Source organism: Rhinolophus ferrumequinum, chromosome 3 (genome assembly GCF_004115265.2).
Source record: "Rhinolophus ferrumequinum isolate MPI-CBG mRhiFer1 chromosome 3, mRhiFer1_v1.p, whole genome shotgun sequence".
NCBI classification, from domain to species: Eukaryota; Metazoa; Chordata; class Mammalia; order Chiroptera; family Rhinolophidae; genus Rhinolophus; species Rhinolophus ferrumequinum.
In genome coordinates, this window is record NC_046286.1 from 63,382,229 (window position 1) to 63,395,561 (window position 13,333).

Here is a 13,333-nt window from a genome sequence, read left to right on the forward strand (position 1 = left end):
CACTTCTCTACCCCTCTAACCTATACTGTCCTTAAATAGTTTTAATGCTGAGAAAGAAAATGAAAATGGCTTCCATTCCTACTCTATTTTATCAATGACTTGGTTCTCACATGAAGTAAGGCCTCAGTAATGACAAGTTTGTCCTCTAAACTTAAGAGGAAGGTGACTCAGTTTCATGGGAGACTGAACTATTAATACTAGGGGGGAGATTGCTGTGGGGAAGGTAAGCATCAGAAACTCGGAGGAAAATGTGCTCATTGTGGTCAGAGTTGCACTGGTAAATTGAACTGACAATCTGCATCCAACTCAGAAGGAGCCTGTTTGTGGCTCCTCTTAGGACTTCCACGGTGACCACCACAGAAAAATGTGTAGGGAAGAGAGGAACTGATTAGTCATAAATTGAGAGCAAAAGTACAGTAACACTATCAAAATAGAAGCTCCAAATCATTCTGATTATTGTATTGTTTGTAAAAGCCAAAAAGCAGAAAGAAAGATCACAAAAACTTATAAAGTTGGGTTTTACATAACTGCTTGTAAAGTCACTCTGAGTTGTGGGATGTGCAGTCTGTCCAAATTATATCATTTAACAACTGAAGTATAATTCGACGTGTGCAGTATAGAATGACACTAATTTTCTGATATAAGCTATATATGACTACTCTGCAAGTCTGGTGTAACAATGGATCACGAGCACATCATCAGATATAGTTTTAGAACCGGTTTGCTAATATTTTATCACAGTTCCACAGCTATTTTCTTAAAATAGGTGTTGACTGGCTTTAGTTTTTACTTATAATGTCATAAAAATATCTCCTTATTTTTTATCCTGGATGATTTAAGTGGGTATGTCAAAAGAACTAGGTTCAAACTTCTACACTAGCATTCTTTTTATTTTTCCTATTCGTTACTTAAAGGCCTTATGAAAATACATTCCATATTGTAAATTTAATATCTGGCGATCTGCTGGTGATTCACTGTTGTACCAAAGACTTACAGAGCAGACCTCAACTTGTCAGGAGAAAAAGATAATGTGTATATTATCTATGTGCTTTTCTCTATATAAATACGGTTGAAATTTCTAGGAAAACTGCTTAATTTAATTATAGTTATTGCTTAACTTAATATAACAGCCAAACGGACCTTTTCACCCACGTAAGTGTTTTTTTGGTAGAAAGTGCCACATGGCTGGTAATTTTGGAAGAAAGAGGAGGATTACGGTATGAACATGGAGAAGCAAAAGAAAGCAAGACAATATGCAACAATGAGGCAAATTCTCAGTCTCAGAACTAAAGGGCTAAAAAGGTAGATTAAGTCTTAAAAAGGAAGTTCAGCTAGATCCTAGGGCACTAAAGAAAGGAGGTTTCCCAACATTAAAGTGAAATTCTTCTCAGAGTAGTCAAATATGAACTATCTGCATGACAAGTGTATCTCCCTATAAAACTAACTATGTACTGTTTAAGTTATCAAGTGGCTCTAAGGACTGTCGAGATAAGAGATTTGAAGGATTCCCATACACACACAAACGAATCCATGCAGTTGACTGCTGGTACACAAAATACAATTGACTGAAACTTATATTTTCCTTTTGCCCACACTTTTATTATTGAAATAACAGTGTGGGCAAAAGGAAAATTGAAATAAAAGTGTGGGCACAAAAGCATCTGACATGTTGATGCCAACTTCTGTGAGAAGATAAAAGGTAGAACTGGCAATGGCCAGACTCAGATGGATGGAAATGCATCCAGTCACCAGTGCTATAAATAGTAAAAATTCTTTTTTCCTCCCTAAAGTGGTGGATAGTGCATCATTTTTGATGCTCTGACATTTAATTTAATTTTGTTTTATTTAAAACATTTTCTGGTTTTCTAATTTCAAAATGGTTTATGTTAACCCATTTGGGATTCAATCAGATGTTGAGTGGCTAGAATATCATCCTGATCGTTAATGCAGAGTATCATCTCAGTTTTACAGGCTTTATAAGAGTTCAACTCTAGAAAGTTCAACTCAGTTTTACAAGAGTTCAACTACAGAAAGCAGAACAGAAAGGGTTGCATGTAACAATATGCTCAAGGACAGCTTTTATCCATACATCAGGATCCAGTGAGTATTTTCTAGTCTGCTTTAAGCATTTTAAAACTCAAACTTAGCAATGGGCAGACAATCTTAAGTTTCTAGAAAAGTGATGCATTTAATAAGAGTCCATGGCTACCAAGAGTTAGACTCTTGAGAAAATGCAAAAGATGCACTTAATTATTTTATTTTTAAATTAAATTTAGGAACAGATAGCACTTCAAAGTTTTTTGGAAATACTGGTTTGTTTAGAACTCAGAAAACATTTTCTTCAAAAAAAAAAAAAAGTGCTGAAATAGTGACTGGCCTCCAAGGTAAAAGCCTATTTAATGAATAACTTTAGTAGTTCCCCCTTATTTCATTATTGCAGAAAAATCATCCTGAAATCTAACTGGGAAAGCAAGAGGCTAAGTTAATACTGCTCTTTCACTGACCCCTCAATCTTGAGAATAGAATATTCTTTTTCCTATCCCTAATCTGACGGAGGTGGTAGAAGGTGAGGGCCAAATCTTTCCAAGGATAACTCTATTTTCAAGGAAGGGGTTCTCTTCCTCTTTCCTACCTTCACCTATATTAATCAACAACAGCATGAGAGGATTCTTTGAACAAAAACTGGAAAAAAAAATCAGAAAATACAAAACAATACCTCTTTATTATATCTGTAATTTCTTGAAAAAGTGCCTTCTCATCAGCAGCATAGGTAACTTCTAGTCTTGTAATCCCAGATCTAATAAGTAATGGGGTCTGATATCTGTTATCTAAGAAATAAACAAAATGTTTACTATATATAAGTGTGTAAATAATACTATTCCTTACTTTTGACTGAAATTATGCTAGTGAAATACTTCAAATTTAGAGAGTGTTCCCCAAAGTAAATACATAATTAACCAGTCTTGAAAAATTTCTTAACATTTTTCTAGTTTAATATGCAAATGAAAATTCAAATTTCATATTTTCAGTTATTTTCCTGAAAAGTCTACATTCACAAAATTCCCCAGATAATTACATGTCACCTGAAAAGAAATGTTATTACTTTGTTTCTCTCTTACTCTTCCTACAGGAAGAGCTTTGCTTAGTAGAGAATATTTTAATCAGTGGTATGATGGAAAATGTTTACAATCACCTCTTTGAGGGCGGGGGTGAAGCACTGATTTGTAATGCTTTCCTATTTCCATGATGTAAAGACTTCCCACCATGGCTGATATCAAACAACCAATGTGAAATCCACTAGTTCTAAAAATTCATGACAATGCCATGAAAAAAGCTGTGAAATATTCACTGGCTTGTGAGATGGTTGGTACAAGCCAGCTCAAGCACACCACTGATTAAACTCGAGGTTCTTATTTGGTTTTTGTGCTAAGACTTCCTTCACAGTTGACTGAATACATGTATTACCATTTAACACTGCAGAGGGACATTTGGTATTTTGTAAAATGCCTTATATGATATATTACCATGTTTCCCCGAAAATAAGACCTAGCCGGACAATCAGCTCTAATGCGTCTTTTGGAGTAAAAATTAATATAAGACCCGGTCTTATATTATATAAGACCGGACTATAAGACCGGGTTTTATATTATAGTAAAATAAGACCCGGTCTTATGTTATATTATATTATATTATATAAGACTGGGACTTATATTACAGTAAAATAAGACCGGGTCTTACATTAATTTTTACTCTAAAAGACACATTAGAGCTGATTGTCCAGCAAGGTCTTATTTTTGGGGAAACACGGTATATAAAGAATCTCTGAACCGAAAGTGTACATATTTAGGAAGAGCTATAAACAAAATTAGAATATGTCTTAAAGTCTCTTATAAACCATTAGCTTCATAGCAGTAACTTAACTTCTTAAAGCAAAGAGAAATTCTGCATTAGCAGCAAAATACCAACACTGCATATATAATAAGATTGTCCACCCAACCTAGAGATACCTATCATTTGATTTTAGTATTAACAATTAGTATTTTACACAATATTTAGAAGAAATTAGATATGCTAATGGGAAATTTTATTAAGATCTTTATAACATACTGCTTCTGACTTCTGATAATTATTTAAGTAAGAATAATGAATCTAGGACAAAGCTATACACAACACTTCCTACCGCCCACATCTCAGCAAATAATTGAGAATGGAGTTCCTTAGGCTTGTTTGGTTCAGAGATCGCCAGCACAGACATTGCCCCATTTCCAGGTTTATGTTAGGATGCAGAGGTATAAAATCAATATAAATGAACACTACCTTGACTGGAGACTGTCTTGTCTTTATCAATCACTATGACGCCTGTGAGCTCTGTTTTGTCTGTGTCTGGTAGTGGAGTATCAGACGAGATGCAGTAGAACAGAGCACAAATTGGGTCAAATTCAGGATCTGGTTCTAAGTCTCGTCTAGTTCGAGCATGTAACTCCACACTAATTAGGGTAAGATTCTGTATCTATAAAAGGAAAAAAATATATGCTCTTAGACATTTTAAAGACATGCTGAGAAAAGTGTGTCTCACTAAGACTCCGAGGAAGTAATGTAAAACTGAAAACAGAAAGCATGGCCACGAAGGACAGAGTTTAACACTACAGGTTAAAACTGAAGATTTTTACATCTAAGATTAGATTAATCAATTTATTTTTTATTTTAGAAAATCTGCTTATACTGTAATTTCTCAATGTCGATACATATTTAAAACTATCTAAAATACATGCAATGCCTCTCATTTTCTGTTTGAGAAAGAGAATGATTAATCCAAGTGGTTGTAAATTCAAACCAAAGTTTGTTACTTTTTATTTTCTACCCAGTTAACTAATCTATAGTTTTACTTATGGTTTAAATGGAAAAGAGAGGTATTTTTTAGTTTGAAACTCCTAGTTATTAATTATTTACTACTTGAGGGCTACTTCAATTTAGACTTTTGTATGTACTAGACAGATTTTTAATTATAGTTTTTCCTGAAAAAAATAATGAGAATTGCATGGTATTAACTACATAGAAGCCAGAGTTTTGCCCATACACATTTTCTCGTTGACATATAATGCAAAAAATGAAGTATTTTTCTTTTTAAACATATTTTCCTATGCTAATAAAAACTCTTAACTTTAATCCTTAGTTCTCGTTCTAAAATCAAGACATTTTAAGTAAAAACTCTGGGTACAAAAAAACAAAATATAGGATGGATTGAGATTATAGTTGGAATTCTAGCCATCATTGTACCAGCAATGTACATATATCTGGCAACAGAAAACAGCAGACTGCTGTTACAATATTGGTAATTATTCAGATCATATAAATTTAATAAAGGGTATGTATTTTGTATTTATCTTGCAATGCCAACTGTTGAAGAAATATAAATGCAAAGTTCTCACTAATGATGGGACTAGAATTTGGTAAATCTCTATGGAGGACAATTTAGAAATATCTATCAAAATTAAAAATGGACATATCCTTTGAGCTAGCAATTTACCCCTGAGAATATATTCTGCAGATATGCTGATACTCATACGTATAGCCAAATTACATGCACAAAAATGTTCACTAAAGATTATACTTCCAGTTTTTATAAACTATAAAAGACTAAAAATCAAAATGTCTATTAGTTGGAGAATAGTTTCATAAATTATGTGGTAGTCATAAAGACTACATACAATGGAATACTCTGTAATCTTTAAAATTTTCAAAAGAATGAGCCAGATCTACATGTCCTAACATGGAAAGATCACCATAAAACATTGATAAATGGAACAAGAGAGTGCTTCTATGTATGCAAAAAAGGTTAATAAGCACATGCATAGAAAATTTCTGCAGAGACATGAAAAAACATAGAATTGCTTATTGCTTGTGGGGAAGGAGACTCTTAGTCTGGGGTGAAAGGAAAACTTACTTTTCATTGTAAATCTTTTTGTGCTGATTGAATGTTTTACCATGTATATGTAATAATGCATGCATCCATTAGTAAATTTGTTAATAAGTATTTTTTAAAATCTAAAAATACATGAATTATTCATGTAAAGGCATAAGGAATAATAAAACCAATATCCACAAACCAATACTTTCCTTAGGAAATATATGTGGCTATTTCTAGTAAAAATGGAAATACGAAACAAATAACATTAGGAAAAAAAATCAAATCATTAGGGGGAGCTCAGGGAAAGAACTTTTATTTTAAATGTATACTCTTTAGGAATGTTTGAAATGGAAAATGGAAAACGTCTCCCTAAACACAAGCAAAACAAAACCAAAAAACCAGTTTAATTAGAAAAAGATGAACATGTAGAAAGACTACGGAGAAGACCGAAGACAATTTCAGGTCAAAAGAATCTTGGAGGTTAAATTATTTATTTAGTGGGCCAAACTTCACACTCAAGTTTTGCCCTTCTGTTCCTTGATATAAAATGCATTACTAATGTTAGGGACATTTTTTTGCAAACATGGAATGAAGAGATTTACTGAGTGTGACTAGGAAAGAGGTAGGTGAGAAAGGGGGAGAAGGATTACAACTTTTTCCTTCTGCATATGCAGTAGAGAGAGATTAGCCCAGGGTAATGGAAAACAGAAGAAAATTGCTATGGGCACAATTTCTGGGAAAAAGGAACAGAGCATAGTGCAGATTTTTTTGGTTCATTCCCTATTTGACCAGCAGGTGGCTTTTTGGAGTGTGATTTGAGATTAAGAAAGCCTGTGCTAGGAAGAAGCTATAAACAAACAACCTGCCAGACCTTGGAAGTGATTTCCACTTCAAGAGGGCCCATGATTCTGAAATGGGGTTACACAGAATAAAGTAACAGTATAAGAAGAAATTTATATTTTTCAAATAATACAAAAGTAATCAAAGGTCTTTTTGCTAAGGTCTATCAAAGTTGCTTTAATAAACACATTTTTAACAAAGTATTTTCTTTAATTTTCTAATTTCAGGTATGTACTTGATAAGAAATGTATTCCTGAGTTTATTACTTAATTTATCTGGGATTCGGGATATCACAGGGCTAGGTGTAAAGCAGAAACTAAATGAGTGCTGTTAAATGAAAACATGTACAAATAAATAATTAGGGAGCTAGGCTATGTTTCAATGTAATTCCAAAAAAGTACAATTCTTAGTTCAAATTTAGGGTAAAAATGAGGACATCATTTAAATTTTTCTTAGTCAATGCTTGTCCGATCCTTAGAACAGTTTAAGACAGAATTGACTTGAGAGAAAAATAAAAATTAAAAATTGAATTCTCTGCTCTTTCAAGCGCAAAGACATAAAATTACTGTATAAACCAGCATCGTCTAATAAGAAATATAATGAAAGTCACATATGTAATTTTAAATTTTCTAGTAGTCACATTTAAAGAAAGTAAAAATAGGTTAAATTAATTTAAAAATATTTTCATTAATCCATTATACCTAACATATTACTCTTTCAACATCTAATCAATATAAACAGTTACTAACGAGCTCAATTTTTTATAGAAATACTTGATCTGTAGTTAGATATCAAATTTACAGTTGAAAAAGTAGTTTTACATACTTAAGTTGTTCCAAACATACTTAAAAGTTTTCTAGTAAGTCTAGTATCACTTCTAAAATTGAATAAAATTTAAAATTTAGTTCCTAGATGTGTAAGCCAAATGTTAAGTTCTTAACAGTCACATTGCTAATGGCTACCATACTGATAGCACAGGTATAACCAATGAGAACATACCCTAATTTCCACCTTATTGCCAGTGAGTTGTGTTTTCTTTAATAGACCCATTCACACATATTCTCCCATCTGTCCTGTGAGTGATGTATATTTTTAAAGACAGCTTCCAAATCTTACTTATGGTCTGTGAAGGTAACTGGTTTATATAGAGAATATGTGGGTTATTTAGAGAATTGTAGCTAGCACTAATCCACTGAACCAATCAAATAGAAAATACAAGTAAGTGTCTCAGTTGGGATGTGATAACATCCTAATATAACAATCCCAGAATAACAGAGAGATTTTCTAATAGTTCAAAACTATTTTCTAATTTTAGCTTCTATAAACTGTGTTTCAGTTTTATAAGATTTGTAGAAATTGTGAAACCACAAAGCAGTCTCAGTAACTGATGGTTGCTTTAAAAGTTCCTCTTATTTTATATAAATATATGAATACATAAAATACTAAGAATAATCAGAACAGAATGAAGATTAACAGGCATAGAATTTAGTGTATTACTCCCTCAGTAAAAAATTTCCACAACTTGTTCCACAGAATAAAGACAAGAGTTAAACAGCGTATGTGTCCTTACTAAGTTGCAGTTTTACCTCATGTAAAGCTTTTGCCTCCTGTAAATTTTGTATGCTGACTTTGAAACCATAAGTATTGTTTAAAGATGGTCCATCAATCTGAGAAGTTTCTTTCTTTGGAGTATTTACTGCTGCAAATTGATTCTATTAAAAAAAAAAAAACATAGCCAGAAAAAGACAAATGAGCAATCATTTTTTCTTTTGATTACTTATTCCTACTTAGGTAATATATGTTTTAATAATACGTGATAAACTAATATCATCTCTTTAAGTCCAAAAAGAAACCATAAGTATTTTATTAACATTCTTTTCATGCTAGTAATTCAAGGAATCAGAACTAAATATATGTAGAAACATCTGATATCATCTGTAAGCAAACCATATGTTGATCTTTGAGTTTAAAGCCCCAAATACTGAAAATAATAGTCTTGTTGCGACTTGACATTTATAACACATGGACATTTATCTTGACCTTTCTTGGAAGTATGGCAAGCAAGCAAGCAAGCAATGTATTTGTAACGAGTTTGGCTAAAGTTTGTAAAAGATTTGAAATTCTGACTTGTATTTTACCCTAACACAACATGAGTGTGAAAGATGAATTAAAACATAAATTATCTTCAAGGGTTTAGAAAGAACAGAATCTTTCTATTTTTAAAAAAGTATTTTTTCTGATTTCCAAATCCATTAACCATTTTCCCCAAAATGTTGATTTATGTTAACAATATACTAGTATTTGTTTTTAATATAAATGGCTTATAATTCAATGGTAGTACAGCTTTAAAAATATTAAAAATGTATTTACAATATCAAAATACTATACGTAGTTCATGATATTTATGAGAAGTGGACAATATGGAAATGATTTCTAGTATATATTTCCAAGGATACATGTCTAATGTATACTTTTTTCACATAACCATATATTTTAAGTTATTTTACCATATTTTTATTTCAATAAAGATATTTATGATTTTTCAGAGTTTCAATAGTAAATAATGTTGTATTCCTTTGTTATTTAGTAAGATAAACTGAAAAAAATCAATTATGTTATATTTGAGAAAAAATAAACCAAGAAAAAGGATATATTTTTGGTGGGATCAAAAATCACTTACTTGAGCTCTGCTGTCATTGGACTGTTCTGATTTTGCCAGTTATCAGTTAATGTATTTGTATCCTCATAATCCACATATTGGCTATCATATTCACTTTCTCTGTAATATTTGTATTTACATATAAGAATCTTTTAGATCCCAACACAAAAAAAAAACCTAAAAAAAAATTAGGCAATTTCTTGTTGTCTCAAAGATATGTAAATAAAATGATGCAAAAGTATAATAAAAAATTTTTTTAAATTGAGACACAAAGTTATCAATTATCTAACTGAAATCTAAGCATAAGACTGGATCTTCCACTGATTTTTAAATATGATTAACATAGTTACCTTTGCTTGTGTTAAGAATACTCTTCTACGAGTATCAGTATTACTTCCTTTCTTATGACTCAGTTTCTGGGTTTTTGGTTCTGTAGAAAGAAATTTCATATTTAACATAGACATCAAAATTACCTATTTCTTTTTTCTAATATTTTGATATTCCAAATTCTTAATTACTATTTGTATTATCCTATAAATTCTCCCCAAAGTCTTTATAAGGGAAACTAATTCAATTCAAGCTTCTGATCCCCACCAAAATAACTTTAAAATTTGGGGTTTTTAAATAAAAACATTTAGATTTTAATTATTGTTTTATTCCTCAGTCAATTATCTTAGGGAATTATTTAATAATTGTAGACCCTCAGGGTCTCTAGAGAGACCCTCTAGAGAGAATTAGATAGTCATCAAACACATATAGAAAAATAAAATTATAACTGAGGTAAATACAACAAAAGGGAATATAATTGGGAATTTTATAGTTGGGGAGGCTAAAAAGGCTTTTTGAGCTGAAATAGGAAGAGTAACTAGGAATGAGGAATTAACCAGATTACTGAGCAAAAGGCCTAGAAATTGCTAAGAAGGTTAGGGTAGATGATAAGTGAGCTATGACGACAGCTTGGCCTAAGGTTATGGTGGTAGATACAGGTAGACAGATTTGGGATATCTAGGAAACAAAAAGGTGACAGGCCTTGGTACTGGACTGAAAAACTACAGGATGGGCAGTGAGGGAATCAGGCGGGTGTTACAAATAAATCCCACATTTCTGACCTATGTAACTCCGTGACAGGGGTGGTTGTACTATTCATTGAAGTGAGGAAAACTGAGAGGGGACCAGATGGGTTTCTATGTGTGAGCGTGTGCTTTGCTCGGTGGTTGGTGGTGAATGTAAGCAGTAAGATCAAGAATTGAGTTTAAAAAATATTGACCTTGTGGTACCTTTGAGCGTTCAAGTAGAAACGTCAAATAGACAGCTGTGTACAGTGTTCTGAAGCTTAAAAGACAGTTGTGAATGAAAATTTACATTTGTGAGTTATATGTAGAAATCCTGTGGGCAGCAATTAGATCATTCGGGGAGACAATATAGAGTAAAGAAGGCTAAACCTTAATAAATCCCAACATATAAATAACTGAGAATGTGAGATAAAGGAAAGCAGGAAGAAACAGAGGAGTAGGAGAAAAATCAAGGGGGAAGAAGCTCCAAGAAGGAAGGTGTGGACAATAGGACAACGGCTGCTTAGAGGGTATTTGATAGAAAGACTGAAAAACATCCACTGGCTTTGCTACATGAAGGTGATTGAGAATCTTTGCAAGAGAGATGTACTGGTGAAATGGTGGGGAGCAGAATCCAGTTCAGAGTAGGCTGAGAAATGATTAGGAGGTAAAAAAAATGGAGTTGTCTAATTAAGAGAAATCTTTCAAGAAATTTGGCTTTAACGAAGAGGAAAACAGAGTAGAAGCTGGCAGACGTATGGTCAAAGTAGTTGTTAGGCTTTATTTCTATTTTAAAAGGTGGGAGAGAGCTGGGTATATATTAATGGGAGAGCGGGAATGGGAAAAATCGAGTTGAGAAGAAGGTTTCTGAGAGGGCTCCTATAGTTCACCCAGAAGCCAGAAGATAAGATGAAAGCAGATGTCAGTAGATTTCACAGCAAAAAGATAAAAGTTTCCATGTGATGATGTCTTTCCAAGACATGATAAAATAACAAGACTCTCATTAGCTGAGCTAAAATTTCATTTAAAAAGCTCTTATTTTCATTAACATAGTCTGTTTCCTTTTCTAATCTTTGAAGAACAATTATGGAGTTCTTTCTATTATTTATTAACTTACTTGTTGATAAAGGGCTAAAGCCAGTTGCTTCAGGAAGCCTTTCCAGATGTTTTCTCTGTATGATTGGTGTACTATGAAGGCAAAGTGATTCACATATCCCCGTTCTTGCCCTAACGTTAATTGGAGATATCACTAGCGGCTCCCGAGGATCACTGCAGGGGCTTTTCTGTACATCATCTTTTACCGGTTTTAAGAAGTTCTCAACAGTCAGGGAACATAGTTCCGCTACTGGTGATGAGGGTCTGTCATCTCCATTCAGTGTTTTGGAATCTGAGGGTGCTACTTGTTGCCAAGGCGGAATTACTGGAGAATCAGGGGAGCTACAACTAAAATAATAGTCATCATCATCATCTTCATCTTTTTCAGGATTATTTGCAAAAGCAACTGGTGGCAGCTTCTGACTTGCACTTGCAGTTTGACTGCACCCTGTGGTTGGCACTTGTAAAGCAATCTGAGACTTATCAACATCTTCCTTGGTATGTGCTGTAGTGGGGAGTATCTGTGGAGTTGTATCCATTTTTGGAGGCACTACAGGTTTGTCATCTGGGTTAACTGAAGAGCTGAAGTTCTCAGCAGATTTTACAACTCCAGTTGGCTCAGTTTTAGACAGTTTCTTGGAACGGTCGTATTCTTCTTTGGCTTGAAGCCATGCTTGAACCAGTTGTCGACTTGGGGCACATTTGCAAGGCATAATCACAATTTTTTTATCTTCAACCATTTTATGGCCATTACTTAACTCTTTATTGACAAATGCTTGGCCATTGCGAAGGGGTGACCCTGGTCTTGGATTCTGAGTCATTGCTGAGAATGCTGTTTTCCACAGATGAAGTCCTTCCAAGGAAAAGTCTCCCTCAAACTCAGCTAGATCATTTGGGAGCCGAGTTTCTACCATGAGAAGCCGTCCGCCGATCTCCCTATAAACAACATATTTTAGAACAACTGTTTTGTCTTAAAGAGCAATTACCAAAATATTTAGCTCCCTATCCTAGAGATTTTTAAAATCCCTTTTGGAGGCTTAAAAATGCCCATCTCTTTCTTCCCTTTCCACACCCCACTACATACACATATTTTATGCAAGTACACTCTGTTTTTAATCTCAATACGCTTTTCCTCACTACACGGGCTTGGCGGGAATCCCCAGGGCCCCAACCCAATGCCCCCCCAAGGTCCAAGCCTACAGCAACCCAAAGTGGCCATTGCACTGCACATCCCCAGGGCGCAGTGGTTCTCCCAGCAGCTTCGAGGTGTCCACCTACATCCAATGAATTACGCTTTAAAAGTGAAAGGGAAATAAAGACCTTCACAGCCACACAAACACTGGGAGAATTCATTATCCTCAGACCTTCCCTGAAAGAAATTTAACAGAATTCAAGAAAGAAATAGATAGCTCTACAACAATACTTGGAAACTTCAATCCCCCCAATCTAAATAATAGATAGAACAGCCAGACAGAAGATAAGTAAGGAAACAGAGGGCCTGAACAACACAATAAACCAACTAGAAAACATAATAATAATTTCCTTTGGAAAATCATCCATACTAGGGAAAGAAGGTATTTTGTTTTTAAGTACTCAATGAAGCCTTCTTTTCTTCGAGGAGATAGCACAAACTCATCAGATTCCTTTCATCAACTCATTTTAAATAACTTTCCACTATTACCACAAATGAATAGAAACAATGGAAGGATTTATCCTCCGAAACCAGATCCCTGGATTTTAAATATAGCCTCTTTTTATATTCCCTAGTATTATAGTAGT

The 13,333-nt window shown here is 33.6% G+C and overlaps 1 protein-coding gene across 4 annotated transcripts in view; it reads right to left on the reverse strand.

The window, feature by feature from the left end:
- REV3L (REV3 like, DNA directed polymerase zeta catalytic subunit) overlaps positions 1–13,333 on the reverse strand; it is a 153,052-nt gene that overhangs the window by 45,391 nt on the left and 94,328 nt on the right. For all 4 annotated transcript variants that reach the window (XM_033102882.1, XM_033102884.1, XM_033102881.1 and 1 more), the window contains 5 exons: positions 11,577–12,490; positions 9,758–9,837; positions 8,335–8,460; positions 4,318–4,510; positions 2,717–2,828 (listed from right to left, as the gene is read on the reverse strand). In XM_033102882.1, the coding sequence (XP_032958773.1) occupies positions 2,717–2,828; positions 4,318–4,510; positions 8,335–8,460; positions 9,758–9,837; positions 11,577–12,490 (1,425 nt within the window). The remainder of the gene's footprint in view (positions 1–2,716; positions 2,829–4,317; positions 4,511–8,334; positions 8,461–9,757; positions 9,838–11,576; positions 12,491–13,333) is intronic.